General features: G+C 41.2%; 5 protein-coding genes and 1 long non-coding RNA gene across 23 annotated transcripts in view; 3 read left to right on the top strand and 3 right to left on the bottom strand.

The window, feature by feature from the left end:
- Window positions 1-6568, bottom strand: part of LOC110184747 (DNA-binding protein D-ETS-3) — a 33691-nt gene extending 27123 nt beyond the window's left edge. Inside the window, exons 1-3 of the mRNA XM_086838690.1 lie at window positions 5646-6568; window positions 2116-2409; window positions 1618-2036 (exon numbers count right to left, since the gene is read on the bottom strand). Of these exons, the coding sequence (XP_086694816.1) occupies window positions 1618-2036; window positions 2116-2348 (652 nt within the window). The 5' untranslated portion in view covers window positions 2349-2409; window positions 5646-6568. The remainder of the gene's footprint in view (window positions 1-1617; window positions 2037-2115; window positions 2410-5645) is intronic.
- A 1145-nt stretch (window positions 6569-7713) lies between these two features.
- On the bottom strand, window positions 7714-9119 carry loj (p24 family member logjam). The gene is made up of 6 exons (XM_020953369.2): window positions 9086-9119; window positions 8760-9000; window positions 8614-8691; window positions 8284-8547; window positions 8054-8221; window positions 7714-7992 (listed from the first exon to the last, which is right to left on the bottom strand). The coding sequence occupies exons 2-6, from the start codon at window positions 8904-8906 to the stop codon at window positions 7936-7938; spliced, it is 714 nt and encodes a 237-aa protein (XP_020809028.1). The 5' UTR covers window positions 8907-9000; window positions 9086-9119; the 3' UTR covers window positions 7714-7935.
- A 263-nt stretch (window positions 9120-9382) lies between these two features.
- LOC110184750 (galactose mutarotase) lies at window positions 9383-10968 on the top strand. The gene has a single exon (XM_020953380.2). The coding sequence runs from the start codon at window positions 9759-9761 to the stop codon at window positions 10851-10853; it is 1095 nt and encodes a 364-aa protein (XP_020809039.2). The 5' UTR covers window positions 9383-9758; the 3' UTR covers window positions 10854-10968.
- A 41-nt stretch (window positions 10969-11009) lies between these two features.
- LOC110184751 (chymotrypsin-2) lies at window positions 11010-11938 on the top strand. Its single transcript, XM_020953381.2, has 2 exons — window positions 11010-11265; window positions 11319-11938. Exons 1-2 carry the CDS (start codon window positions 11030-11032, stop codon window positions 11890-11892), a joined length of 810 nt encoding a protein of 269 aa, XP_020809040.2. The 5' UTR covers window positions 11010-11029; the 3' UTR covers window positions 11893-11938.
- Window positions 11929-24049, bottom strand: LOC110184721 (protein SCAI). Of its 18 annotated transcripts, none has more exons than XM_086838707.1 (10): window positions 23698-24049; window positions 23255-23640; window positions 17591-17740; window positions 17346-17528; window positions 17048-17278; window positions 16866-16988; window positions 15097-15542; window positions 14785-15039; window positions 14511-14714; window positions 11929-14452 (listed from the first exon to the last, which is right to left on the bottom strand). In XM_086838707.1, the coding sequence occupies exons 3-10, from the start codon at window positions 17686-17688 to the stop codon at window positions 14208-14210; spliced, it is 1785 nt and encodes a 594-aa protein (XP_086694833.1). In that variant the 5' UTR covers window positions 17689-17740; window positions 23255-23640; window positions 23698-24049; the 3' UTR covers window positions 11929-14207. The 18 variants fall into 18 exon arrangements, with proteins under 18 accessions (XP_086694833.1, XP_086694835.1, XP_086694829.1 ...); XM_086838709.1 differs by having other exon boundaries at window positions 17591-17737; window positions 23698-24019; XM_086838703.1 differs by having other exon boundaries at window positions 15097-15557; window positions 16866-17000; window positions 17060-17278; window positions 23698-24019.
- Window positions 16083-24161, top strand: part of LOC147642774 (uncharacterized) — a 40592-nt gene continuing 32513 nt past the window's right edge. The window contains exon 1 of the long non-coding RNA XR_015272960.1: window positions 16083-16192. This is a non-coding gene — a long non-coding RNA (uncharacterized LOC147642774). The remainder of the gene's footprint in view (window positions 16193-24161) is intronic.

Genomic DNA, 24161 nt, shown 5'->3' on the forward strand with positions numbered 1-24161 from the left:
TGAAATTGTTCGGTTTTTGATGTTTCTATCAAAAGCTGGCAGGGACCACCGCGGCAAACAGTCAACAGTAGCAGCTTCGGGCCACATTATAAGCCACATCCTGGCTGGCCCCGGCTTAAATTGATAAATATGTAACCGAAACAAAAGCAAAAATGCCTAAAAGGAAAAAATATCCAGAGGAAAAGCCGAGGACCCCGGAGAGACCTCAGCGTTTATATGGATAATTCAATTTAAATTTTTTGCACAATCTTTTGGCCCTTTTTTTTGTTTTTTGTTTTATTTGTTGTTAGTACAACCAGCAGAATTATGTACATGGCTGGTCGCGGTTTTTGGCCGTTGTTTTGGCCATTAAATGTTACGGGTTCGGACATATTTGGCGGTCTGTGGGAGGCGGTGGCCATTGGCTAACATATGCTGCTTGGATGTGTTTAAATAAATACGCGAAATTTGCCACTTTTGTGGCACAACATTTTCGACTGTCGGGGTTTGGGTTTTTTCTTTTTTTTCTCTTTTTTTTTCGTATATTCCCAACCGTTCTGGGTTCGTTTTGCCTTGGCCGGAAGCGCAGGATTTGTTTTTCCGCCATTTCGTTGACATTTTTGTGCTAGACAATTGCGAGAAGGTCAGTGGGTTGGTTGGTGCACTAAAGAATATGTTTTTGCTTATATTAAATAATAAAAAATAATATATATTCTTATATATAAAAGGCCGGAAGTCTAATTTAAAATATTAAGCAATAAAATTGATTTGAAAATAAGTTGTGTTGTTAATAAACGAATAAAATCGATCATAACTAAGCTCAAAATATTCACATTTCTTTCATAGGACCATTTTTCGACACATCAAACTTTAAAAAAATCATACCTAAGTCAAAAACACACTAATTTAAATTCGAAAAGCTTTTCTATGCTAGTTTTTATTAGGTTAACAAATCTGCATACTCAATTTAAAATTAAAAAAAAATTCAAATTTTATTAACTTTATAAAATTTAAACAATGTAAAATGTTGGGGAAAAAATTGCGAAAAAATTGTTTTCTTTCCTACCATGTAGGAATACATGGCTAGAAAGATTCGCCTAATAATGCTGATCAAGAATGTATACGATTTATAGGGTCGGAAATGACTCCTTCACTGGTTTTTAAGCTTCTGAATGAAAGTATAATACCCTGCAGGGTATACATATTCGCATTCTTTGGGTCGATATTATATTCCTACAACCCACAGCTTAAAATACTCATAACTAAGCCAAAAAAACATTAATTTCTATTCGGGAAGCTGTTCTGTGCTAGTTTTTTATAGTTTAATAAATCCGCATAACCAAATTGAATTTTTAAAATATATATATAATTTTTATATATATTTGCCTGTTGATGCTGATCAAGAATATATATGGTTTATAGGGTCGGAAATGACTGCTTCACTCCGTTTTATGCTTCTGACTAAAATTATAATGCCCTTGCAAGGGTATACAAAAAGAACCTTTTGCATAAAGAAAAATGTTGGGCGAAGATTTACATGTATTTCACAAAGCAATAAAATGTATTTTGCTAAGTTTTAACAGTAAAATAATATCAATAATACATTACATTATTCTGGCGTTATCAACCTTTGCTTACCTGCCCGAACTTTATGCTCCACATGCGATGTGCTGGATGCTGCCAGCGATGTCAGCGCTGGAGCAGCACTCACCGCATCCAGGCTGCCGGATGCCACTTGCCCGGCACTGGATGTGATGACGCCGTGCTGAGTGCCGGCGGGCGAACAGCCGGCGGTTGCAGGATGCAGAGTGTCCAGCCGGTGTCGCTGGACGCCGCTCCCGCTGCCAAGGCCGCCGACGCCGCTGCTACTGCTGCTGCTGCCCAGGACTCCGGCCGTGCTGCTGCTGACCGCATTGTAGTTAAGCACACCGGCCACGCCCACTCCCACACCAACATTGGGATTGTGGGCGAGGCCGAGGCAATTGCCAGCTCCATTCCCGGACTGAACGGGCAGGGTGTCAAGGGTGTCCGTCAAGCGCTGGCTAGAGTAGATGTCACTGGAAAGGAAAATATGGAAAGGACAGGTTTTCAAAGTCGTTTATTTATACATATTACTTTAATAAGGAGGCTCCTCACCTAAAGGCGCTGGTGGCCCCAAAGAAACTGCTGCGATCCTGCAGCGCCGCCTTGGCCTTCTCCACGCTCTGCTTCAGCTGCTCGAAGGTGGACTGATGGAAGCGGTATGAGGTCCAGTCCGGCGAACACTGGCCAAGGGTCAGGCAGTCCTCCGTCTTCACCTGGGCGAGAGTGGGCGGCGAGACTCGCTTCAGGTCCAGCGCCGTCTGATACGAACAAGAGTTCTCGTACATGGCGCACGCCTGGGGAGCCTCAATGGCTGGCTGTTGGCTAAACAAGGGATTCCACTTGACTCTACAGGGGGAGTAAATAAATTAAAGTATTAGGAGTTATTATTATTATGAGAAAAACTGGTATTAAATATTTATATTATCGGATAATGATAATACAAAACTTGTCATGTAAATTAAAGGAAGGTTATTTAATACAAGCTCTAGTTCTGGACATTTATTTAAACCTCTAGAATACACTTTATTAACTGAAAAAAAAAGGAATTGTGGTTGCTGTTTCTTATTTTTGTGAACATATTATATTAGCTTATACTTTTGCTAATTTCTTTCTTAATATGACAGAGTAATATACAAATTTATATCGTAAATAAGAAACTATGTAGAATTTTCTTCATTATATTAGGCTAGTATTTAATTTCAAAAGTATATTTCTACATTTCTAATTAACTTTTAAAATTAAATCCTGTGTAAAAGTAATATTTCCTTAGTTTACTTGAAAAAAAAAAAACCAGCATAACCTTTGGTTCCAATTACTTTAAAGTATCTCAAACAACATTCCATCACTCACCTCATGGCAAATTACAGAACTAGATATTCATAAATCATAACGCCGCAAGCCCCACAATTAAAGACTGCAATTTTAAACTAATTTAGTTTCTCGTTGGGGCCAAAGAAACGCTCTAATTGCCGCAACTCCAACACGTTATTCGAGTTTCCCAATCCTCCTGCATGGGCCTGCACATAATTAATAGTGGCTGCTTGAAACTGTGGAGCTCCCTTAGATATAAGCACACGATGTGCATAATTATCTGGCTTGTTATTTATTGTGGGTACAGTCCCGGCCTCTTGGACTGGGCCAACGTTGCGTATGAGCGACGAGCGTCGAGCTGTGCGTGGGTGGCGGCCATTTGAGCGTGGCGGCCATGTCCAAATGTCCAACGGACCATTGTTCTGCCGGTTCTACTGTTGGTTCTACTGTTGGTGCCTTTCCCTTTTCGGCCAGTCTCTGGCAGTTAGCAGCAAACACTGGGGCCCAGGGCATGCAAATTTTTGCACTCTGCCCTCGTCGGAAGTTGCTGGATTTTGATTTATGCCAACGAAATTTATGCCACACACACACACACACACACACACACACACACACACACACACACACACACAACGTGCGACTGGTCCTGTCTCCGGGCTTTAAGGTTCTCCCCCCGAAAAAATCGAAACAGAGATGGCTTTAATGCTATCAGATCGGTGGCATCTCTATAGAACATCATCAGCAGCTCTGTGCGTTGTCAGACATTATAAACGGCCTGCACACGCCTCATTTATTATTTATTATTTTGTAGCAGGACTCTCTCTCGCTGCCGAAGAAGGTCCTTTCTGGTTTGCATGTAACATAAGCAAATTTCCCCAAGAAACAAACATTAGCAGGCGACAGGCAGACATTTGCGTTCTCTCCCGTTTTTGTGCTGCAAACTTATCACAATCGCGACGAGCGTTGAACGCGCGCACACCGGAAATACGAGCGGGATGCCAGGAAGTCGGTCTGCAGATGGGCCCGAGTACCCAAAAAACGCGTGCTGATGTGCCATTCGGCTCTTCGACAGCTGTTAATGGTGTAATCCCCCCGTAGATCTTTTAATTAAGAGGCCGCACGTTTGGCTGCTCTTTAATGGTTTGTAAGATTTCTTTAATGCCATGCATTCCGAATATTTCGAATTTTGAATGCTTTCGCCAGTCGTCGGCCAATGGAACTGGTGAGCTATATAATTACCGAGCCACTGGCTGATGATTCTGCACTGTTTGCTGGCTTGTGCATATTTCCGTTCCAAGTCTGCTAATTCGATTAGCCGAAAACATAAGCTGTGGCATTGCTCTGAGGGTGGGATTAATGCCTCCAATGAAACGAGCTTGTTTTGAAGGGGTGGGAACCGTGATTATCATCATAAACCAGAAATTACAAATCGCATTACGGGGCATAATGCAAGATGTGTAATTTTTAACTCAAATAAAATCATGTAATGCTTTCTCAGCAAAAGAAAGAAATGTTCTTAAAAGATGGTCATCTCATACCTAAATAAGAAATAATCTTATTGGGAATAACTATGCATTTTAAAGGAAAAAGTATAATATTGCTAAATGAAAATTACTTAATAAAATGAATGAAATTATAAGAAAATGCTGAAAAGGGTTAAATTAAATTCCAATTATTCAATTATTCAAGAATTTCTTTACATTTATAATTGACTGATTGATTTAAATATCCTAAACTCCATCGGCAAAGTTTTAAGTTTTTTTTAAATATATATAATATTGAGTATTTATAATATGCTTAGAGAAACTTGTTTCACTAATCGCTCTGAATACTTATTATTTTTACAAGTATTTTAAAAACATTAAATGTAGTTTTATTTTATAACATGAAAGGAAGCTCGGGAATATTTAATCCTAAAAGATTCGCATTCTTTGAATCAATATTTAGCAATATTTTTATATGACAATTTTCTCGGTACGTAAAAATTTTAAAAATGCATAACTTGCCTAAAAAAGACTTTATTTTAATTCGGAAAGTTTTTTTAAGTTAGTTTTAATTACGTTAATAAATCTGCTTACTGGACTTACAGTTTCTAAAAACTTAAATTTTTATCAATTTTTTGGCCATTTTAATTCAGAAAAAATGTAGAAAAAGTTGAAAAAAAAATTGAAAAATTTATTTTTCCATCAGACATGGCTAGATCGACTCCGCTTTTGATGCTGATCTAGAATATATGTGACATATAATGTCGGAAATGACTACTTCACTGCGTTTCAAGCTTTTGACTAAAATTATAACACCTTGAAAGGGTATAAAAATATACTTTTTAGTAAAGAATTTACCAAACTTTAAGGTGTTTCTCCATTAAACATAAAAGAAATCGTCTTGTTTTAAAGAAATTTAAATGTAAATCTTATAAATAGAGTTACAATTTATATTTATATAGTAGGAAAATATATTTTTAATTGATTTTTTCTAAAACTATAGATTTAATATTGATTCTTTTGGTTTATAAATAATTTCTTACTCAATCCAGGTCCAATGACTAAGTAAAAAATATTTTGAATATATATTTTGAATAAACCTGAATAACTTTTCTTTTTAGTTAATTCAGAGTATAATCTCTCTCTTGCAATATGATTTTGTTCTGCTGGTTTCTTCGTAAAAGTCATCAGTTAGGATTATAAATCGAAAACTTCAAGATTTATTTCACTATTTCATTTCCCCGCCTAATTTTATTATATTTATTCCATGTTCTAATCGAAACTCACCTCAGGATTGTGCCTGTTTCTGTGATTAAGTTTATCCAAAAAATAAGACTCCTTCCTCTGCTGTTCTCCTTGATTCGATTTTTGTAAACTTCCGATGGTCAGCACTTGCGATCGTTGACACTTCACTAACGTTTTTGTGGTACGTTAATCACTCCACTCAAGTGCGTACAAATTGCAGGCCGGAAATGAAATTATTGTCAAAATGGCGACGGATATGCGACAAGTGAACGCGACAGCGACGCGCCACGCAAATGGGGTTTCCCTCAGGTGTGAGTGTGTGTAGCTCTGCAGTTCTGTAGTTCCGTAGTTCTGAAGCGGATATGCAAGGAAATTTGTCAGTGCAAGGACACCGCCAACTGGACACCGACGGCAGCGACGGTCTCGGTCTGGGACTCGGGTTCTGGTTCTGTTTCTGTTTCTGGCGCTGGCACCAGTTCCTTGGGCATTTCGCACAGGTGCATCAGGAAGAGGGAGTTGGGGGGAGCAACGAAAGCGGAACGAAAATGAAATCAAAAAGCGAAATTTCTATAATTTCCGCACAAAAATTTCCGCGACACACTGGCAGGACACATGCGAGTTTGTACGTTTGTGTGTGGGCTTTTCTTGTTTCCCTGCTTTCTTATATGTTTTTATTTTTTGTAGTTGCCACGCCCACATGGCCAGCAACAAGCTGGGCGTATGTGTCCAAGTCTTGCACCGTTTGCACCGTGTGTCTTGTTTGTGTTTGTGGGAACTTCCTCCCTTTTGGCCCGTGTCCTGCTGCTCCTGCTGGCTGTTGTTTGTTTTTGTGCCTGCCTGTTTGACCCAAGAAAGGTCTCCCCGGGATATTGACGACGTGTGACCGACGAATCTAGACCGCAAAGTACCGCTATTATGTCGTCCGCGACGTGTTGCACTTGGTAGCGCGCACTCCAAGTTAATGTGGCGGCCAGATCATCCCGTCCACCAGCACACGCTCAAAGATGGCGACACACTCCTCCCACAAGTACATATAGCTTGGTGGGTAGGAGGAGTTGGGGTGTAGGATAGCAAAGGATGTCACCCCAACGTCCCGTCCGTGGGACGCGCAGGCGCGCTCTCGATGCTAGCACCACCTCCATCCACTTGGCGCTGGCCTTTTATCTGCCACTGTCATCGGCTGCTGCTGCTGCTGCTACAGCTTTTGCTACTGCTTCTCTACCGGGTCCTGCTCCTGCTCCTGCTCCTGCTTCTTCCTCTGGCTCTGCTTTTGGTGGGCGGAGCTTAAAAACATTCCCCTGTGGATGTGCTTGGGCATCATTAGTGCTGCCGTGGAGAGAAGACCCCATTTTGGGCGGAAGTGCGTATGAGCAATATTTTAACAATGGCGTTTAAAACAGTTAAAGAGCATGTGCCTCGCTGTGTGTGTGTTTGTGTGTGTGTGAGGCCATTAGGACCTTAGTTTTGCGGGCGCTTTAAGGCCCGCAGATAAGCGCTGGCACATAATAACGTTTTAATTTCGTGCAAAAGTAGCCACAAAAGGCGGCCCCAAGATCTCTGCCAAAAAGGATATAATTAACATGCCAGTGGCTGCTAAAGGAGCATCATACACACACACACACACCCAATCCCACATCCCATTCTCCTGCGGGGCACATGTGTTAAATGACTTTTAGATAAGCGACTGTGCTGTGTACGGTGACATGATTTAAGGTCGTGACTGGCACAGGATAATTTGCGATAAGCAACAGGATTGACTTGGCTCGGTGATTAATTTACCAGCTTCACATTCGCAAGGTGAAGAGCCGCACAAATCTAAGATTACGCTAATGAGTTTCAGGGATTAAAGGTGTCCCAAGAACTCACACTTTTGTAAAGACTTTTAAGCGTATCTTTCATGATCTACAAATATTAAGTACAATAAAAAACATCTTGAATTAAATTACAACTTTTTCAAACACATTATATACTTTTCAAGGCTTAACGGCAGGAAAAAAGCTTCTCAAAAGCCATGTATCCTTAAAAAGCTTTTAGTAAATCAACACACCAACTCTTAATAAGCTCCGGCCTCTTATAGTAAGGACTTCCTTTGAAAAAAACTCCACTAAAATACAAAATGATTCAATATTTTAATTGAACAAAACACACAATCGTACACTTATCACATTAAGTTTTGTCTGTCTCTAAGTCGGAAATACGTAGAAAGTCTTGCTTAGTTACACTTGATCTCTGTAGCCAGTGATAGAAGTAATTACAAAAAACGAACGAACGAAAGGGTGTCCTGTCTTGGAAATGTAGAATTGGAGCATTAAAAAAGGCAGATGAGCGAAGTCTAAATGCGGCTCTTGGAGTTCGCCTTGACTTCAAACAGTTTGCGCACAAAGAAGACCTGCAATGTAAGCGATAAATTAATACATAATAAAGCTGAGTTGGCAGAATTCGTCTCCTACCTGTATTGAGCATGTGATCAATATGACCACAATTTGGCTAATCGAGAAGGTTTGGATGTAGGCATTGTTGTCCAACAGCAAAGCATAATCGCGCGACTCGCGGTGCCGGCTATGCGCCTGATATCCCATCATATCGTTGATATTACGCTCCACGGTGCCAATGGTGGCCTGAAAAACATAGATCAACGTGAGTTTCCCATGGGTGTAACCCAAAAACCAGTTTAACTCACAGTAAAGTTTTGCATATTCAGCTGCAGCTGTTCAATCTCCTTGGCGTACTTGTCCCAGGCATCGTACTTCACCACGGTGATATAGATGTTGACCAGCTTGCCCGCGAAGCGGGAGAACTGATTGTCAATGCACACGGAATAGTAGCCACCGGGTGAGACCTGGTCGGTATAGTCCGCGGTAGCCTGCCACTGATAGGGCTTCACCACCTCGTTGGCAGGATTCCTGACCGCAAAGCCAGCCATGCCATCTCCTCCGCGGACCACCTGGAAAAAGTGAAAGGTTTCTTTGATAAGCTACTCTTTCATTAGTATTCCAAACCCTCAACTCACGCTAAACGACACGTAAAAGGTGGCTCCCGCCTGCACATACTGGTGATAGCAATCCTCTTTGCCAGCATCGATGTGGACCTGGAAAAGGAAAACAAAGATCGCTGATTAGGATCCCACACAGAGTCGCCTTCTACCCCCACACCCACCTTGTAATCCATGGCCACAGCGGGCAGGTTTTCGTACCATGGCTGCTGTGCCTCTTGTGCCGTGGCCGTGTCAATGAGCAGACAACAACAAATCAGGGCAAGTGGAAGTATTAAATTTATCTGCTCTCTCTGCCACGTCGATTGCATTTTGGGGGGAATCTCGCGTTTCCTGCTGTTGGTTCCTGGATGGGGGCTATCGCGGGGTCGGCCTTGTTGCGTTTTCCACTGCGCTCTCTGTCAGCTCGGGGAAGGGATTTGAGCCGGTTAGCTTTCTATTTGCTAAACAAACATAAAGTCCACCAAACCAAATTCAATAAACAACCAACCTGTTGCGCTGCCAACCCTGTTCAAAGGTGCAATAAGTTGGCAGTCTCGTACATTTTGGTTTTTTTTAAAGACAGGGCTGTCAAAACACGCTAGTGTATTGTGGGATAAGGCGGTATTTTTGAAAATGAGTTTTTTAAACTTAGTAAAATACATATTGGTATGAATTTAAATAAATATTTAAGGAATTGCAGAATAAACAATAAACAGTTATCATTATCTTATAAAAAATTATATATATGTATTTATAAAAAAAGACCCTTCAGTTTAAAATACCTACGCCTTTGTTTACATTTTAAGCAGTTTTAAAAAGGTGGCAGCTCTTGCAATTTAAAACTCGAATTATCAGCAGTGCTAATGAAAAAAAGTGAAAACAAACTTGAAGAAAAGTAATCTACAGCTTATCTAAAGTAACTTGTATGTCTAAAAAGAGACCTCCACTCAATCCTGAGCTGTTTCGCATCCCCTTTATCAGAATTCTCTCCAGCGACGCCTTGTGATAACGTAATTAACATATGCTTGTGTTTTTGTTTGCGGCTTTTTGCGATAATTTAAACAAACACAATTGCACACCAAGTGTTGATTAACCTCTACGTGGTTTAGAGGGTCAAATAAAAACGAATTGCACTTGGCACTCGCAATTAATTCCACAACTGCGTCCAGTGCCACCACAACATGGTCAACGTCACCGAGGATGTTTTCGCCACCGGCGCCGTAAATCCGTTCACTAAGAAACAGGAGGACATCAAGCGCTTCACCTTGACCAATGGCAGCGGTATGTCCGTCCAGTTGATCAGCCGCGGTGCCATCATCTCGAGCATAAAGACCCCGGACTCCCGTGGCCAGTTGGATGACGTGACGCTCGGTTTTGATGACCTGGCGGGTTATCAGAGCGAGCGGAATCCGTATTTTGGTGCCACCATTGGACGTGTGTGCAACCGCATTGGAGGCGGACGCTTCGAGCTGGATGGCAAGGTGGTGGAGGTGTCCAAGAATCGGGACAACAAGTTCCAGCTTCACGGCGGTTTCGTGGGCTTTGACAAGGCCCACTGGGAGGTCGTTTCGGTTCGGCAGGATGGCGTGACCCTCTCGCACACCAATCCCGATGGACACGAGGGATATCCGGGCACGGTGAAGGCGACAGCTAGCTTCACTCTCAGCGAGGATAACTGCCTGCATGTCCGGATGACGGCTGAGAGTGACAAACCGACGCCTGTGAATCTCACCAATCACTCGTACTTCAACCTGGCTGGCCACAAAGCCGGCGCCAATGGTCTTTACGAACACACCATCGAGATTAATGCCTATGGTATCACTGAAACGGATAAGGATTCCATACCCACCGGGAAGATCACACCTGTGGATGGGACATCCTTTGATCTGCGCGTACCCAGCAACCTGGGAGAGCGTCTCAAGGAGCTGCAGCCAGCCCGCGGATACGATGACAACTTCTGTGTGACATTCAGTCCGCCGCAACCGTTGGCCAAGGTGGCCAGGGCCACACATCCGCCCACCGGACGCTGGCTGGAAGTGGTGAGCAATCAACCAGGCGTGCAGTTTTACACTTCCAACTTTATGCCGGATGTGGAGCGTGGCGAGAAGCCGATTCCTGGCAAGGATGGAGCGCAGTATACCAAGCACGGTGCCTTCTGTCTGGAGACGCAAAAGTTTCCGGACTCTGTGAACCACAGCAACTTTCCCACAACGATTCTAAGGCCCGGCGAGAGTTACAGCCACGAAGTCATCTACAAGTTCGGGGTCTGTCACTAAGTGATGAGCACCTTATCTGATCCATATATATAATACAGTAAATGCCATGTATGTACATATATCCGTTTAACGATAATAACCAATAAACCGAAAGTCACGAAAGTCATTCATAAAATCGGGACCATCCCCGGCATATATAAGATGCAAACGATGGCCTAGACTCTGAATCAGTTGAAATGATCCTTCAGTTGGTACTGTTCCTTCAAGTTGGTCTTGGCTATGGCCAAGAAATTGGTTCACTACGGATTATGAACGGCACTAAGGCCAAGGTGAATCAGTTTCCCTATCAGGTGGGGCTGCTCTCCTTTTTCAAAGAATTCATGAATGAACCTAGTCTCTGCGGAGGCGCTATCCTCAACGAGTTTTTCATATTGACGGCTGCACATTGCCTGCAAGAACCAAAGGCTAAGCTGTAAGTGTGAGCGAGTCTTGTCAGATATATTTACTCAACTTTCTTTCTCTCAGCTCCAAGGTCCTTGTTCAAGTGGGCAGCTTAGATCCTCCGGGAGATGAGAAAGCGATCACAGTTAAGGCCAGCAATACCCGCGTCCATGAGAATTTCAATCGTCAGACTGTGGAAAACGATTTGGGGCTGATCAAGTTGCCAAGGATGCTCAAGTTCAATAGGTTTCGACAACCCGTCAAGTTGCCAAAGAACTCGATGAGAAAGTACACAGGTCGCCCGGCGGTCGTCACGGGATGGGGTGTGACCAACACCCTTGGACCCAGTCGGTTCCTTCAGTACCTCAATGTGACCATAATCTCGAACAAGGAGTGCCAGAGGCAGTGGACCAAAGGGCTCAATGGCACTGGAAAGAGGAAGGATATATACAGCTCATATGTATGCATTGATTCCAAGGTGGGTCTGCCATGTCAAGGCGACTCCGGTGGACCGCTCGTCCTGGCCGATGGATCCAGGACCTTGGTGGGAGTTATTTCGCATGGTTACGATATGGGTTGTATGATCAAAGTGCCAGATGTTTCCACAAGGGTTAGCCATTTTCTTAAGTGGATAGAGGTAAACATGCTTAGAATGTAGGAGGCATGGCAAGGAACCACATTAAAAGGAAGGATATCTTTTCAAACGTGTGCTTTATTCTTATTACTTCATACAAACTTCCATACACTGCCTCCTTATCCGTTCTCCGTTCTCTTCGGTTCGATTCTCATAATATTCTCTTGTGGCTTTGCTAAATTTGTTATCATTTCTTTATGTATTGTATGTTATTTTGTGATTGACGGTGTTGCATGTCGTTTAAACAATTTTATGTTTATGATAATGTTTTACATGTTTTCGTTTTGTGGGCTTTGTTTACGTGTGTATTTGTGTTGATGTGTGTGTGTGTGTGGTTAATGTTGCTGATTATTTGCAATTGTTGCTCCTTCACTTAATGCTCGTCGCTATTTCTCATAAATGCAGTTCTCAAAATGTACAAAAACCTAAATGGAAATGATACAATGAGTGTGAGTGAGATATACTTTGGTTCTTTCAACGATTCTTTTAGTATTTGTCCTATATGTACAAAAAAGTGTTAACGAAATTCTGAAAAAGCTATACAATTTGTTAGTTTAACAAAGCGAATAAGTTGTTAAGAAACTTGGCTGAATAAATTAGTTTTCTTATCGTTTTGCTTTTGGTTTTTTCGTTTTGCTTTTCTTTTTTTACGGCTGCTTGAAGACTTCAGAAAAATTTGTTTGTAACTAGCGTAAAATTTGTTCGTTATCTTTCGTTTAAATATATAAAAAATGCACATATTATCCGAAGTAAATAATAGATGTAAAGTAATTGTTAAATTGTTCTTCTCTTCTTTTTGTTTAGTTTTCTTTTTTGCTTTATTTCCGTTTGCTTGTAAAAATGATCAAGTAATTTACTATGCGTTCAACTAGTTTATTTTCATATTGAAATATATATGCTTCATATATATATATAATATATATATATATATAATTTGGTAACTTTCAATATTGCGTTTATCATTTGCCTATAAATCCATAGAGTTTCGTGTGTGTGTGTGACTTGTAACTATAATGTTATGTTATTATAAATGTTATTTATCATTTGTTTCCTGTTCCGAAAACCGAAATGGAATTTAGCGGCATTTTGGAAATACATAAATGATTCAAGAACAGATTTTCATTTTCCTTAGCTTGAAGAAGTGTAAATTTTGTATGCTTTCTTTTCGTTCGTATAAAATGTTGGTTGGGATTTTGTTTTATATATATTCTTTTTTATTTCTTTTTTAACATACGCAAAATATATTTTGTATATTTTCCATGTCTCACTTAACTAGGGCTTTATGTATAAGTTATTATTATTATTTATTACTTTTGCTAAACTTTGCTTTCCTCTTGCTCTTGTCTTTGTGTTTAATATAATGTGTTTTTCGTTTTTCCTTTGTTGAAACAGTAACTTTCAGTCATCTTGTAATCATAATACATACATACATATATGCAATATTACATACGTACAATAATATTCTGGTTTTCGTAATTTAAATTTGTTATGAGCGCCGCGTACAATGCATAAAACACGCATTCCCTTTCTTATATAGTGTGTCGTGTTCTCGTAACTTCACATCGTTTAGGTTTAGGTTTCGTTTTCGGTTTCAATTTCCTCCATATCGATTGTATAAAAGCTAAAATGTTTTCCGCTGCGTATGACAAAAAGTTACCTAGGCATTTAAGTATTTTCTTTTTACCGATCGATCAGGCGATCCCAGATCCTAGAGACCCGATACAAAAAATCATCGATCGCCTCCCTTTAACTTCCGGTTCGATTTCGTTCGTTTTTCATCTTGTTTTTGGCAGTTATCGTTTAGGTTTCCTTCTGACATGTTTTGTGGTTGCTGTTCTTGTTGCTGCTGCGATATCTACATATATACCGATATCGGCTGAATATCATTAACTTCACGTATGCTTATGTCGTTATCTTTAATTATGTATATGCTAAGCAACTAACATTGGACCATTTCCATTGCGCGACGCACTATATAAGAAAACTAGCTACTTGATTAATTTACCTTTATCCATATATGTATATGCATACTTTATATATAATATATATATTAAATTATGCTCGTATTTATATATTTATATTCGTATTATAATGCAGTTACGTTGCGTTTACGTTATTAAAAAGAATTATGCCGGCAGCTGGGAGACTGCCAAAAAAGGAAAGGAAACCCATGGACGCCCATCTCAGGCCCAGCCCAGCGGAAATATATTGTACAGCGAAAGCATCCACCTTTCGAGGCAGCACCAGCTAATGATCACCTGGTACAGGTGCTGCCGCAAACAGACAGTTAGCGTCACTGCCACCACGATCAGGACCAGGACAATGGCCACAAAAAGTCATCAGTCGCACTCCGGTCCCTCCGAGAAGTGACCCCGCACATCCAAGGCGGAGGCCAGCTGAAAGATGATGTGCGACAGCGACGGATGCTCCAGCAGCTCGTTGGCCGGCAGTGGTGGTTCACAGCGCGGCCTCATGTGTCGCCCCCGGAAGCCGCGGTGCAGGCGCAGGACCACATCACAGAAGACGAAGCGGAGGATCAGGGTGCGCAGGAAGTCGTCGCCAAAGAACTGGACATAGGAGGAGTCTGAAGAAAATAGAATGATACCATCAGAGATTCCCGTGTAATGGACTCCAAGACTCACCTATAAATCCTATGCCCTGCTCGATCTCATCGATGCGACACCGGGTGACCAGGCGCGAGGCTTCCGTGATGAAGCGATCCACATAGGTCTGGCAGCGTTCCCAGTGATGGATGGGCACGTCGCCGACATTGCAGATGTAGCAGAGGGCAGTGAGCGGGGAGTGCAGGAACAATGTGAACAGCGACCCATGATGCTGGACATCAGCTGCAATTTCCCAGAAAAACTTTAATTAATCTCCTGTTCTATAAGCTATAAGGTAAAAGGATAATCTCACCCTGGAAAGCGGGAGGCACATCCTGGGGCGACATGAGCACCACCAGCGGCTGGCCAAAGTAGCGCGGTATGTGCTGAAAGACAAACGAGTTGTCCGAATCGATGATGATGAACATGGGCCGGCGTGTGAAAGGATATAGATCGCCGGGATATAGGCAGTGATTCTCCTTGTACGATTTCCCGCGGCACGATAGTCCGCCGCCGTCCACGCTGTCCCGCTTCACGCTGGTGGCCAGGCCGCCCAGCTCGTAACCAACTGAAAGGAATATAAATTCAAGGATAAAGATGGATACTAATACGACATGTTACTCACAATCCTCGGGATGTTTGGTGGTGGAGAAGCAACCGTCGGCCGACATATACAGAAGCAGGGCACCGCCCAGCGGCAGCTCCTTGAAGCCGCTGGCCAGGAACACCAGCAGCTGACTTATCGATGGCTTGTACAGCAGATACTTGTGGGGATTGTCTCGAAAGTGACGGCCATTCTCCATGTAGCCCTTGGAACCGGGCACTCCATACGGCGGTATCCGGCTGGCCGCCGGACTCGCATCGTGGCCATGCAGGCCATGAGCCATACTCAAGGGATTCGTGGCCGATTCCGTGGGCTCACGCTCCAGCGTCTGCAGCATCCGGAACATGTCCATGGTCAGTTCAGAGAACTTGGCCTGCTCGCAGGCGGAGCCCACGATCAGGATCTCCTGCAGGCTGAGCGTCATGTGCGGCGAGCGCTCGCAGGGCGGGGTCGTTAGCGGCGACAACCTAGAACCGGAACCACTGGACACATCAGTCGAGGTAGTCGCACTCGTCCTCCGGCGAATGGCGGGGCCCGTGCTTTCACAGAAGAATTGAGAATGTGGCGCACTAATGAGGTGACAAGGGTTCGGGTGTCAGGGTGTCGGGTGTCTTGGTGGGATCGGGGAATTTAAATGATAATGAAATGATAACTTTTTGTGGTGTGTAAATGTCGAGTTGGGTCATTGAAACTTTTTAAAAGATTGAATAAATTTAATAACAAAGGAAACTAACCTCATGAATCATAAGCTTATATATCCCTGCAGTTTGCAATTTTTTGACAAAGCAAATTTAAAAAATCTCACAACTATGCCAAAAATTTATTAATTCCGATTCGGAAAGCTGTTCTGTTCTAGTTTTTATTAGGTTAATAAATTTGCATACCTAAATTTAATGCTTAAAAATTTTAAATTTTTGTCAATTTTTCAAAATGTCAACAATGTAAAAAAGTGTTCCAAAATGTTGAAAAAAAATTATCAAAATTTTTTTTCTTTCCCAGATGCCTAGAAAGATTCCCCTGATCGTGCTGATCAAAAATATATATGGTTTATAGGGTCGGAAATGACTCCTTCACTGCGTTTATAGCTCCTGACTGAAAGTAAATAATACCTTGCAGGGTAAGTAATATTTTTTTGTATGTATTATATTTTTTTTATCAAAAAAGTTAATTAATTCCATTCGGAAGATTCCACGCAAGGTTCTGACTAATATTAAAAAATAATTCTAGTAATTTGTAGTAAAGTATATAAATTGTAAGTTTCTTTGGCCCAACTCGTTTTGTGGTTGGATTTTGTGGGTGTTTTGGGACAGAGATTATGGGTAAAAGTGCATGACAAAATGACAACAGTGAGTGTTTCTTTGGTGTTTCAAGTCTTCTGTGATAAGCACAACAAATAAACATAATCAACGGCAACGGAACTCAAGCAAAACTCGTATACCTACGCAAACAGAACAGGGCATATACATTTATATAGATAGGGGTTGCCAAAGATAAAGTTAAACTGAAATCACCTAAAAAAAGAGTGTTTAAAAGTATGCTTGAATATTTCTTTGCATTTTTTTAAAATGTAATATTTTCTAGCATAGTTTTTGAACACTTTATCAGTTTTTTACAGTTTCTCTTTCTTTAACACCCCTGATCGTACGTAGACATATGCGGACAGAGAGAGAGGCTATTGGCCTTACCACTGCCCAGCACCAGCACCCCACCAGCTGTCCAAACTCCTCCTCCGCCGACGAAAGCACGGGCTAAATACGCGAGTACGGCTGGAAGCTGTGCCAACGACTCACCTGTGCGACAGTATGATGGGATTGGAGTCGGCATGGAGGACGGCCACCGCCGCCTCAGCCTTGATGAAGCCCTTGATCTCCTCCAGCACCAGTGACCACTCCAAATGATCCTCCGGCTCGTAACTGCGGGGAAATCTGGGGATTAATACGGAATACATAAGTGGGGCTAACTAATTAGTTACGTGTTGGTGTACTCCTGTATTTGCTTCTCCAGCTCGGTGACCAGCTCGCGCACCAGCTTCATCTTCTTGAGCAGCAGGCAGACGACAATGAATCGGGCATAGTATCGCAGCTTTTTCACCATCAAATCAGGCCGATCCTCCTTAGCCGCCCGCGAGTAGTAGGCCCGTCCCCGGATGGCCGCATAGAACTGATACGCCTCATTCAGGTAGTTCGTTTCGCTGGTTCTTAAGCTAATGAAACGAAGGGAAAATTAATCATTTCGATACCATATGGCATATGCTTTTCTCATATACTCACTAATAGTGATAATAGAGCTGGCCAATTTTGCTCGCTATTTCGCCGATCTGCCATCGCTTTAGGCCATACTTGGAGTCGAGCACCATGCGATGTTGCTGCTGGAACTTCCACAATTTGGTGTAAACATCGAAGGTGCGACCAAAGTAAGCTTGCCACTGCCGATGGCCATACTGCGGCAGATCCCTGTGATTGACACTAACCTTAATTAGTTGCAACAATATTGCGATTTGTTGAGACCGACTCACCTCAGCCCGTTGAAGAGCTGCTTGGACTTCTCGAGCAGGTGGCAGAACTCCAAAACTAGCTTTCGATCCTGTTCTTCCGTGGATTCCATTTTCACCATGCCGTTCTTCTCAACCGCCGCCGCAATGTGTTATGTCTGCGAATCGGATCTGCTGTAAAAATTGAGATTATGAAATGGAATTATTAGGAAACTCGAAGGGAAAGTTGTGAGCCAGAAAATTGACTTGAATATCTTGAAAAGTGAAAGTGATTTGATAAGTTTACTAATCATTAGTTCCTTTTAAAACTGGGTGAGATATTTCACCCCTCAAACAAACTGAATATAAGCCAACCATGTTCCGGATATGTATCTACCCATCCAAATATCTCTCTATTTGATTTGAAATTTAATTATTAGGGAGCTCGTAGGGAAAATTAAAAAGTTATTAATCTATGAGCCAGGAAATTGACTTGAAAATCTTGAAAAGTAAACGTGATTTGAAAAGTTGTTAGTCATTAGTTATTTTTAAAACTGGGTGAGATATTTCTCCTCTCAAACAAACTGAATATAAGCCATGTTCCCGATATGTATCTACCCATCCAAATATCTATCTATTTGATTTCATTTGAAATTAAATTATTAGGGAACTGGTAGGGATAGTTGTATGAGACAGGAAATTGACTTGAAAATCTTGAAAAGTAAAAGTGATTTGAAAAGTATGTTAATCGTTAGTTATTTTTAAAACTGGGTGAGATATTTCACCCCTAAAACAAACTGAATATAAGCCATGTTCCCGATATGTATCTACCCATCCAAATATCTATCTATCTATCCATCTATCGCTGCACGTATCTATTGTAAATGAAAGAGGAGGAGACGGAGGAGCCTCCGATGACTGCCCACTTGAGATTCATTCAGCCGCTCGTTGAGCCATTGTCGATGTGGATAATATGGATAATGTGCATAATGACGATGATGATGTCAATGGGTTTGATGCTGATGCCGTAGCTTTGCTCACAATAAAATGAAATGCCTATGCGGCTTTTTTTCCATATTAAATATTTAATTTTAATGTTGCCGAAACAAGAACTGAAATTTTGCAATTATGTTTACTTTTCTAAGCGAATTTAAAGGCGGAATGCTCGGTCGCGATACCAATACGAATTCAATTAAAATTTCAATTTGGTAAAAACAATTATGTAGCCTTTTAAGTGCAAACGGACAGATGGATGAGATGGCCCAGGATCCACGGATGAGAGAGATGAAATGGGATGAGACAATCGTTATACTGGGCAATGCATCAAAAGCTCAATTAATAACGCCCGACCAGGCGACCGGGCGAAATTGTTTGCACAGAAAAAAAGAAAGAAACAGAAACCACACACACACGGGGGCCACCGAACGAGGAAAAACCCGGAAAATGTCGAGCAGGGCAGAGCGGAAAACAGAGTAAATGCACAAAAGGGTCGGCAGTGCAAATGGCGCCGCAGCGGCCACATTGATTTGGCTTTGGCCAAACTAGGTCGCCCCACAGAGTACAAAAACTTTCAATATGAGCTCATCAGGCAGCAGCCAGAAGCCAGAAGCCAGTAGTTCAATACAGAGAAAGAAAATATATACATAGAACCAAGTATATAAAGGATGATTTAAATACAAAATTAAATCGGGAATGCTAAAAATGCTATTATAAAATAAAATATTAACAGGGACTTATATGAAATTATATGAACAAAACTAGCTATACTTTCTCTCAGTGTTCGGTGAAATGGCATCTGGGGACAGAAGATGGTAACTGAGCGATGCGTGTAAATATAGTTTCCCTTTTTTTTTGGCTAGGTCGGAAAAGTGCTGCTGGGAAACTGCGTCAAATATGCGTCACCTCGGCGAGCGGCCAACCAACAAGTCGATTGGGGCACACACAGTGCCAGTAGGACACACATTTATGGCGCCCTAATCAAATTAAGCTTCCATTTAGCGCGTTGAAATTACATAATATGAAAATTACGCATACGCAGCGTTAACAAACAAGCGGCTAGTGGAGTGGAGTGGAGTGGCGAAAGCAAAACAAAGCTGAGTCACTCACTCAGTCACTCAGTCAGAGAATGAAAGACTGGCTGCTGCTCCTGCTCCTGCTCCTGCTGACTTCATCATCGCCATCATCCTCGACAGAAGTTAACCAACATCATCGGCATGTCAACATGTGGAAGCCGGAAATGAAGAAACACAAATACTAAGCACAGTCGTTGCCACTGCGATGTTGCTCATTAACACCCTCTCCCCCTGCCTCCCGCTGTCTCGTCGCTGTCCTGTTGGTCTTCCCTCAGAAAGTGCTTTGCCCCTCAGAGTTGCCACACTAAGCGGAGCAGACAGGGCCATGTCGGGATGGAGTCCTGCCACCAGCAAAAGTGTCAAGGATGATATGGAGGGAAACTATAAAACTGGAGGGGAAATTGTAAAGTAAAGGAAAACCACTGAGCTCCTTTTCAATTTACAAGTATTGCAATAAGAAACCTATAAGGTTTTAAATTGAGTTTTTTAAGGCTGTATATAAAGTATGTTTTTTTGTTTTTATATTAAAAACAACTTTAAATATCTTCTACATTAATACAACATTTTTCACTTTGTAGACTTTTCTCAAGGACATTTTTGTCGCCTTGCCAAAGTCAGTCATATAGTTAACGCGGCAAAAGTTCTTCCCCCATTTTCATTTCTTTTTTTTTGTTGTATGCCCTGTTGCTCGTGTTGTTGTTGTTGTTGCGTGTGTGACAATATGTACAACAGCAACAACAAGAACACGGATAAAATAAAACACAAGCTACGAGAGCGAGTACAACTGTTGGTGGAAAATCCCAATCCCAGTCAAACAAAGCGTGCAAAAAAAAAAATGGGAGTATGCAACGCACTTTGCCGCTCATCGGTGAGCTTTCCACGAGGAGCGAGGGGGAGGCGGAAACGGGCAGCAGCTCCCTTTTTGACTGACTGCCAGTGCGTGCCTCTATGAGTGTGAGTGTGTGTGTGTGTTTTTCAATGCCCGCCAGCACTGTTGCAACAACAGCAACAACTGCAACACGAACAACAGCAATACAGAGAGAAAAAACAAATAAATAAATAAAATATAAAAAATATATTCCTTCAAGCAAAACTATCATGGATTTCGTAATTAATATTTAAAAAATATTTATCCTCTTGGTATATTTATTAAAAATCAAGGAAGAATTCAATACTTGTTATTATATATACCCCTTCTAGATCAAAATAAGTGCTTTAAAATAGTTGAATTTAATTTAAATCTAACATAGATTAAGGCATGAAAGGATTTGAACTACGGGAAGAAAAGTATTCTTAAGCCTTGCAGTTTAAATACGAATTATAGGAAAGATTCGGAAATCGGTCATAAACAAGCATAAAAATGCTAATATAATAATGCTAATTATTGATATTTATATATGACAATTTTTAGGGAAAATCAAAGCTTAAAACACTCATAATTCAGCCAAAAAGCCATTAATTTTCATTCGGAAAGCAGTCCTATGTTAATTTTTATAAGTTTAATAAATATGCATACTTAAAATGAAATTTTATAAAATTCAAATTTTTGTCATTTTTTTGACAAAAATTTTAACTTAAAAGTTTGACAAAAAATTAAAAAATTTGTTTTTCTTTAATACATGGCTAGATCGATTCCGCTGTTAATGCTGATCAAGAATATATATGATTTATAGGGTCGGTAATAACTCCTTTAAGGTCTTCCAAGCTTCAGACTGAAATTATAATACCCTGCAAGGGTATAAAATTAGCAAACTAACTTCAAAAGCAGCCTAGCTTCTCTTGTATATTAAGGCATATTTAGGATAAATAAAATAACAGATCATTGCAAATTTTTATATTATAATACTACTAATTAAATTAAAATAGAAAGACTGGCTTGGAGAATAGAAAATAAACTTACAATGGAACAGTTAAGATCAAAGGATAACAAAGGCATATTTAGGATATACAAAGATTTATAATTCTTTGAGTAGGAAACACAAAATAATATTTAAAGCATCGAGGTATTTACATACTTTATTATTTTTCGTTAATTAGAAATTTCTCTTATTATTCAACATTATAATTATAATTTCTGTCAGTGCCTCAACTATTCGCTGCTACTCCGCGCTCTTTGCTATTTGACAAAGCTGCACATTTTTTCCGTTTCGCTCCTTTTCTTTCTGAAAGTGGGAGTGTGTGTGGGCAAACAAGGAGTGGGATGTGTGTGTGTGTGGAGTGTGTATGTTTGGAGGTTGGGTGTGTAATCCTTCAAAGGCATTGTAGGCTACACATTTAATGACATTTTGACGCTGCTGCCAACGCTGATAATGATGTTGTCGTACATGCAACGTCCGCATCCGCAGCAAACTTCAAGTTGTCTGTCCCCCCCAAAAAGTCCTTTTCCCCTTTCAGTAACCATCCAGTCATTAGGACTTATGAATTTCGGTTTAACAATTGAGCAGCCGCTGCTCCTGCTCCTTCTGCCTGCCTGCGAAACTTTGGCACAGTTCAGCCTTCATAATTAATGGTGAAAAAAGACGAGAATTTCACAACACTTTTACATATAAAAACCAACTACTTGAGTGGGCCAACTTTACCCTAATGATACAGACAGCCAGACAGAGTCCGCTCCGGTCCGAAAGTTACAATTCTCATATCTCGCTGCAGACATCACACAGAGGCTGAGGCTGAGGCTGCTGCTGCACAAAAACTTTGCCAGGACCAAAAAGCCAGCCGGATGCGAGTGACCAGCGTGGAACTTTTCCCTTGGCCTCAGGACATTTTTTTACATTTTTTTTTTCTGTTGTGAACTTCGTTCGACTGTCGCCCGGGGGCAATTTACATTTCACATTTAATTGGCAATTTCTATTTATCGAAATTGATCTCGCCCCCCCTCCGAAGTTGCCAAAAGGATGTTTGTATTTCAACACAGCATGCCGGCACAGCCACACACACACACACAAAGAGGAAAAAGGATACTAGAAGCAGGAAAATTAAATTCATTCAAGGTACATGGGGCTTTATCGGTTTATATTTTTTAATTTTCTATCAAAATATGTCAGTGGGATATTAATAATATATTTATTTTGAATAACTAGCTGAAAATTCTGGAATGGCCAGTAAATAAATATTATTTAATCTTTTTAAGGACATGGGGACCTGTGGAATACAGTGCAAGGAATCTGCTATTGAACCTTTTATATATATTTTTGTTTTATTTTGTTAACAATTTAGTTGTTTTATATCTTAAATTATGTATGAGAATCTTATTCCATTAAACTTAAAGTATATTGATAAGTTTCTGAATAGATTTACCACCTGAATTATCAGCATGTAATTTCTATTTTTTTCTATTCTTTTTACCCTGTTAAAAGTCTTCTTTTTATCTCGGCAGAATAAAATAAAGGACGTACTCATTTTAGACTTACAAATCATTTAAATTTGGTAAGCAAACTATGGCTTTTAGACAAAAGAAATAGGTCTTTTGTAAAACCAATGTTTTGGGTATGAGTTTATGATAGGGAAAAACCTTTGCATATTCATATTAATCTTTTGGTAAAGTCCTTCCGCTTTAAGAGCATCCTTTGTTACATTTTTGTTTAGTAATTCTTCACTACTAGTATTAATAATAATCTATAACTAAATAAAAACTCACCTTATCATTGTTGTATCTGCTGCTGCTGCCACAAACAACAACAACAGAAACAGAAGCGGATACGGAAACAGCGAACTTGGTCGCAGTCACAGCCTCTGCTAGCAGTCGCTGCCCGCTGCTGCCGCTACCGCCGCCGCTGCCGCTGCTGCTGCTGCTGCTCCTGCTGCCGACGTCAACGTCGCCGTTGTAGGCAGTTGTTGTTGCCGCCGTCTTGCAATTAGATTAGCCGTCTTTGTTGCCGTCGCTGCTGCCACTGCCTCTGTCTCTGCCTCTGCCTCTGCTACCTCTTCCACTGCAGACGTCGACGCCGCCGTCTTAGCTTTGTTGCTGGCGCCTTGCACTTGACATATGTTTGCCGGATTCGACCAGGATCTGGTTCTATATATCTGGATATGTGCCCCAATATCTACACGTCAAGCACTCAGTTTTCACTTTTCACTCACTCGAAGACAGGCTTGGACTCTTCTTTTCCTTTTGCCGGTTTGCAACGATTTGCCCACACACGAATTTCACTGGGGATTGCGGATTCTCATTCTCTCTCCAATTATCACTGGGCGCTTTCTCAATCCTTGGGGGGATTTACACGGATCTCGAGAGCGTTACGTGCGGGGGGATTAAAGCGGGGAGCGGCAATTGTGAGTGGAGAACGCTGCGACCGTCGCGTTTGGCTGCACAGTATTGAATTTTTTCGCATTTACATTTTTAACGAGGAGGGTTGGGGGTTGGTATTGATTTTTTTCGCCACTTTGACAGTTCTATAGTGCCGGCGATGGCCGCCAGGGGGCGTGCACTGACAGTTGGCAATATTTGCGGGGGTTGAACAGCTGATAGCCCGAAAATCCGTTACAACAGTAAATTTTGAACGGAGAACTCTCCAAAGGGGTTGAAAAGTTTATAAATCTAACGG

This window comes from Drosophila serrata, unplaced genomic scaffold (assembly GCF_035046125.1).
Source record: "Drosophila serrata isolate PLE 108 unplaced genomic scaffold, ASM3504612v1 contig_359, whole genome shotgun sequence".
NCBI lineage: Eukaryota > Metazoa > Arthropoda > Insecta > Diptera > Drosophilidae > Drosophila > Drosophila serrata.